Source organism: Pteropus vampyrus, unplaced genomic scaffold, assembly GCF_000151845.1.
Source record: "Pteropus vampyrus isolate Shadow unplaced genomic scaffold, Pvam_2.0 Scaffold973, whole genome shotgun sequence".
Classification (NCBI taxonomy): Eukaryota; Metazoa; Chordata; class Mammalia; order Chiroptera; family Pteropodidae; genus Pteropus; species Pteropus vampyrus.
Window position 1 is genome coordinate 26,045 of NW_011889754.1, and position 6,036 is coordinate 32,080.

The 6,036-nt window shown below is 40.0% G+C and overlaps 1 protein-coding gene across 14 annotated transcripts in view; it reads left to right on the plus strand.

Annotated features, from left to right (window-relative positions):
• LOC105309973 (high affinity immunoglobulin gamma Fc receptor I-like) overlaps positions 1-6,036 on the plus strand; it is a 29,032-nt gene that overhangs the window by 16,701 nt on the left and 6,295 nt on the right. For 10 of the 14 annotated variants that reach the window (XM_023526500.1, XM_023526499.1, XM_023526504.1 and 7 more), the window contains 3 exons: positions 1,473-1,538; positions 1,922-1,942; positions 2,690-2,947. In XM_023526500.1, the coding sequence (XP_023382268.1) occupies positions 1,508-1,538; positions 1,922-1,942; positions 2,690-2,947 (310 nt within the window). In that variant the 5' untranslated portion in view covers positions 1,473-1,507. Of the gene's footprint in view, positions 1-1,435; positions 1,539-1,892; positions 1,943-2,689; positions 2,948-6,036 lie in introns of all 14 variants that reach the window. The other 4 variants (XM_023526510.1, XM_023526511.1, XM_023526498.1 and 1 more) reach the window with 3 other exon arrangements.

The window sequence follows — 6,036 nt, forward strand, 5'->3', positions numbered from 1 at the left end:
TATAGAAATAATAAGTCGAGTGTTTAAAGATAGGCACAAGACTATTTATTGCCATTCTGGTCATAACAGTAAAGCATAACAGTAAAGAAATGACCCGCGTGTCCCTGGAGAAAGATTGATGAAATAAATTGTGGCACATCTGTGCAGTGGAAAATTTTGAAGACAAAATTGTGTAATAGTTGTGCGTATAGGCTTTGAGTGTATATTTCAAGGAGCTGAGTCTTCTTTCGTCTCTCTCAGAACATTCTGAGTTCTTCCTAGATGTTTCTTCCCTGTTTCATATTTGTATCAGTCAGCTATTGCTTTATAATAATTTCAAAATCTCAGTGGCATACAACAGTAAGCATTTCTTTCTCACTTAAAGTTTTCAGGGCAGCTAGGGCAGCTCTACCTCAGGCTACAATGGCTAGGACATCTCTGCCTCACATCGAAGCAGGCATGTTCTTATCATGACAATCACAGAAGCATAAGAAGGTGAGAGATATGTGACACTTCCTAACATCTAGGTTCAGACTTCCACCCATATTTCATTGGCCAATGAAAGTCACACAGATGAGCCAAAGCCTAGGGTCAGAGAAGTACCCTCAGCCTCTCACGAGGCTGTGCAGATAGTATAGATTTAAGGTAGGGTGAGAAACTGGGGCTAGCAATTCAATCCACAACATTATTTGTCATCATTTAAAATTATCTGTTGGTGAGATTGCTACCCAAGTCCCTTTGGTGCTCACTGAACTCATCCTACTTTCTGTTGAGTTTTCTTTCCCTCTTAACTAAATATTTAAACAATCTCTTTCTATCTTAACAACTCTGCCTCAGGAACCAACTCACTTTAGTGGCATAGAGCTTCCCACCTATACTCTGAAACTCCATTCTTATGGATATTTCTGATCATATAATATGAGTTATTTTTCTTCTCTATAGCATTTACATTCAGTATTTAATTTCCTTGGATTTAGCCAAGATAAACACCCCAAATTCATAATGTGTTCAGGGAAATGGCTTTTTTTTTTTTAAATGCAAATGGTAAATTGATGTATTCCCAGAGAAATAGAGGCTAATTTGTATTAGGGGAGCTTGTCTCATAGAGGCAGATATAGAGCAATATGGATTCAAATAATCAAGTCTTGGAGGAATTAGCCAGGCTTTGAACCAATTCTAAAAATGAGAATTTGCCATATGCTAGCCCCAAGAAAGGTAACTGGTATAAGGAGAATACATTCAGAACAGAATGTCAATAAAACATCAGCCCTTCCCTTGGATTCTTAGAGTATTGTAAATCCAAATCCCAGAGTTTCAAACTGGGAGAGATGGGCTAAGAAGTATGAGAATGAAGAAAGCATGCTTCAAGAATTAGGGATGTATTTCCTAGAAAAGGAACATGATGAAAATGATCAGAAAAGGCAATTTCCTTCCTCTTTTCTAATCTCGGCTCCAGAGTCCTCAGTGGAAACTCACCATCTTGCATGTTACAGATTTCGCTGCTCCCATCAATCCGCTTGGAGACAACATGTGGCTCTTGACAGCTCTGCTCCTTTGGAGTAAGTTGGGCTTGGAGGGGGTAACCAGGCACTGGCTATGGGAACTCAGGACTTTTTGTCTTCCTTAGGCTAGAACTCCTGAGTATGGAGACAACTGTATCTGTGCTTCTGTAGTTTATTGGTATTTATTATAGCAAAAGGATGGGAAGGGTGACTCCGATGTAATATCAAGCCTGGAAGCTTCATGTCAAAATAAAACCCCATCGATAACCATCTATAGTCTACCTGGTACTACTGGTACCTGATTTTGGGAAAGCAGGTAGAGAAAAACTAAAGAGACCTAAGCCGGCCCCTTAGAGTCTTATATTAATTCTGTCTTTCTAATTCTCCCGTCTCTGTCATCTTCCACTGAAGAACTGTCTCTATTGTTTGGTCTCTTTCAGTTCCTGTTGGTGGGCAAATGGGTGAGTAATGTCTAAACTCAGCTTCTCTTCCTCTGGCACATTCTTGCTTCTCAAAGTTAGGTTTCATTGTCCAGAAAAAGAGAGTATGGGGAGAGAATAGAAAGGAGAAAGATTTACAAATTATGTAAAGTCTTAAAATCTTGGGTTTTAAGGTTTTGCTCTAAGATTTTCTAAATGAGCCCTGACCTCTGGACTAAATGCCTAAATGTATATATAACAGCAGGAAAGGACCACATGGAAGGAGCTCTACTGGGTTTTCCAAACCTCTCAAACTACTCCCCTTTAGAAGAAGGCTGAGGTTTTGTTTTGTTTTGTTTTGTTTTCTTCTCAGAGGGAATCAAGCAGGTATTGGAGGACTTGAAGTAGAAGCTGAACCTTGATTTCCAATGCAGATGCTAATTAAGGCCTGAGATTAATACTAGAGATAGTATAGCTCAGAGGATACGAAAATCAGCTCCAATCTCTTTGCCCCAGTTTAAAACCCTGCTTCATTGCTTCCCAACAGTGAATACTAAACCGGTCATTTAATTCTCAGGGACCCCAAATCGCCAGCACCAAGATTTAATAACAGGAACAGAGCTCTCTGCAGTAGGGTCTGGGCATTCTTAATGGCTGGCTTTTGTAGGTTCTCACTTGCTTATTTTCAGTCTAATCTGAATAGACTTGTTTTTTCCTTACTCTACCGATTGCTCAGAGTCTTTCCTTTTTCTCCACTGTTTTTGCTCCCTCCCTTCCCCCGGCCCAAAGCAAACCCCTCAAAGGCAGTGATCACCTTGCAGCCTCCGTGGGTCAACATATTCCAAATGGAAAGTGTAACGTTATGGTGTGAGGGACCCCGCCTGAGTGAAGTTGACCCTACCCAGTGGTTCCTCAATGGCACAGCCATTCAGACCTTGACCCCCAACTACACCATCGCTGCTGCCAGTGTCAGTGACGTTGGTGAATACACGTGCCTGACAGGTCTCTCAGTGCTAAGTGACCCGGTACAGCTGGAAATCCACAAAGGTAAGTATGGCATGGAGCAGGGCTGAAAATTACAGGTCTTCCTTTGTGTTTTCTCCTTTCTGGATGTCAGGTAGGGGTGTGTGTGTGTGTGTGTGTGTGTGTGTGTGTGTGTGTGTGTGTGTGTGTGTATGTCTTGATTTATCTGAGTGTGAGTCTCAGCTCTATGTGCCTACCAGGTGAAATTATGTCAAGATACTCAGAACATCACATTGAAGTCCTTAAACTGTGCCCCCAAAGCACCCCAAACTGGGGTAGCTGTGAGTAGGGTGTCTAGAGTAAAACTCAGACCCAAAGATTTTTATCATTATTCAAAATATCTAGTTTTGTTGAAGAAAGTTATGCCTGCCCACAGTAACTAATATTAATTTGGAGAAATGTACAGTGATGAGCAATAAAGTCTCCCTCCCACCCCAAACCCCTAGTCCTACAGTCACCTTCTACAACAACGGAACTGTCAATAATATAAACTTTTTTTAAGTGGTTGGTAGAATACTCTATATACTATCCTACATTTTACTTTTATCGCTTAAAATACCTTGGAGGTGTGTTTATATCAATAGAGATCTACTTTGTACATTCAAATGTCTGCCGTATGAGTGTGATTTAACCTTTTTCTCTATTAGTAAAGTTATAGTGTGTTTCTGCTTTTTGCTTTTACAAGCAATGTTGCAATAGCATCTTTATACATAGATCTGAGGCACTTGTCATCTGTAAGGTAACATTCTGGACATGGAATCACTGTGAGACGTGAAGCATTTTAAACCTCTATAAATAGAAACAGAAAAAATCCTCCGTCCACTTAAATGTGTAAGAGGTTTCTACTTGTCAAGAGATGAGGACTGCAATACTCTTTAGGGCAAAATGTTTCATTATTCGGGACAAATCATTCAAATGAGTTATTTAGTTAGTCAAAAGCAATAAGCTAGAACTTTCGTGTAACTGCTCATGCAAAAGTTAATCTGTGCTAGAGGCAAAATTATTTACATGGACTAGGTTGCTTTTGGAGGAACTGCGTTTTAGCTAAGGAAATGTTGAGAATGTCAGAGGAAATGCAAGGTGTTGCTCATGTGTCTCTTAAGGCTCTGGGAATTGGTTCTTATGCTAGAGAGTGAAGGGAGCTGACAAAAGAGTTTTAACAAGAGGCTGTGTAGTCTGAGCAGAAGCAGAAGTGCTTCATGGTTCAAGTGCAAAAAACGAACTAGGGCTGGAAAGAGGCCATTTTCTTTGGCGATTTACCGAGAATAATAGCTTTCACATTATTATCTACATTACATATTACATTATGTCAACGAAAAGTGTGGTGCCACTAATCCAATCCCAACAGGGTTCCCCCAAGCTGGGGTACGATAAAAGGAGAAACTTTATTCAGACAACAGTTACCTATAGAGTAAGATGCAGCCAGCAAAGGACCGCGACACGGTGATCCTTCTCCCCTGAGACAAAGGGGAGGCCCACTTTTATAGAGAAAGTTCCTATCCTGGTCCCTGATTGGTCCATTTCTAAGCAAGTGAGAATTCCGAATTTGCGGTCTGATTGGTCCAAATAGCACTGTCCTGATTGGTCATTATGGAGTGGCTCTGATTGGTCAGTAAAGATGTAAATAAGCATATAGCTGTGCAGGTCCAATTGGAACCTAGGCAGGCCTCACCTCATTAGTTGAAGGATAGTTTTAGGAACTCTTCTGTAAGGGTGGGCTTGGCTGGCAGGAATAGAGTGCAGGAGGATGGCAAGTTTATTCCGTGGGTCCCCTCTCCCCAAACTGCAGAGCGCATGAGAGGCCCCTGTCAGCAATGTCTGCTAGACTTTGTTTATGAATTTGAGCCCAATTAACCACAAGGAGTACTTCTGGGCAGATATATTTCTTCTTGGGGGGTCAACGATTATATGTCTTTTCACATAATATTTTAATATGAATTTTATTGAAGTATAACATACGTACAACAAACCTTAAGTGTACACCTCAGTAAGTTTTCACAAGGTAAACAGCACTCAGATAGAGACATAGAACATTTCCAGACTCTCAGACACTCTGTGGTCCGTTTCTAGTCACTACTTCTATTCCAGCACTGACTTCTAATACCATAGGTTTTCACCTGTTTTTTGTTTTTTTTTTTAACTTCATATAAATGACTATAGTGTGTAGTATACCATACTGTAATGTAGTATGGTACAGTATGTACTCTTCTGTGTCTGGTTTCTTTTATTCACATTGACTGTAAGATTCATAGATGTTATAAAGTTACAGTTTGTACTCGTTACTGTGTAATATTCCATATTTTTATCTATTCTATTGATGGACTCGGGTTGTTTCTAGTTTGGGCTTCTTACAAATAGTATCGCTGTGGACATTTTTGTACAAGTCCTTCGATGCACATATGTACACAGATCTGTTGGAATAGCCTAGGAGTGGAATTGCTGGGTCTCAAAGTATGCATATATTTAGCTTTAGTTTTCCAGAGTGGTTAGACCAGCTCACACTCCCACTGGTGAAATGTGAGTTGTGGTCACTACACATCCACACTAGGTGTTTTCTGTATTTTTCATTGTAGCCATTCTGGTTAATATGTATCACACAACCATTTTGATTTGCATTTCCATGATGACTAATAATATTGAGTATTTTTCACATGTTTATTACCTATTTGGATATCCTCTTTCGTAAAGTAGCTGTCTAGGTCTTTTGCCAAGGTTTTTGTTTCTTGTTGTCTGCCTTTTCCTTATCAACTTGTAGGAATTCTTCATATATTCTGGATATGGGTCCTTTTTCCAGTGTTGCAAATATCTTCCACCCTGTGGCCTGCCTTTTTGTTACCTCATTATGTTGTTTTCTTTTTCAGTGAGCAAAAGTCTTTAATTTTACTGACGTACGATACATCAAGTTTTTTGGGTTGATATTCCCTCTCTATGCTCTATTTTAAAATGTTTGTCACAGTTCGTCAGCAGTGGAGGATTCAATTGCAGGTACACTAGCTCTTAGTCACTTTAATTAAATCTGCATGTATTGAGACCAAGAAACTACAGCTGGTCCATGGACCCAAGTCCTAATTTTATGGTTCAGAGTGAGTGTCCCCATCCTACTCAAAGGTGAT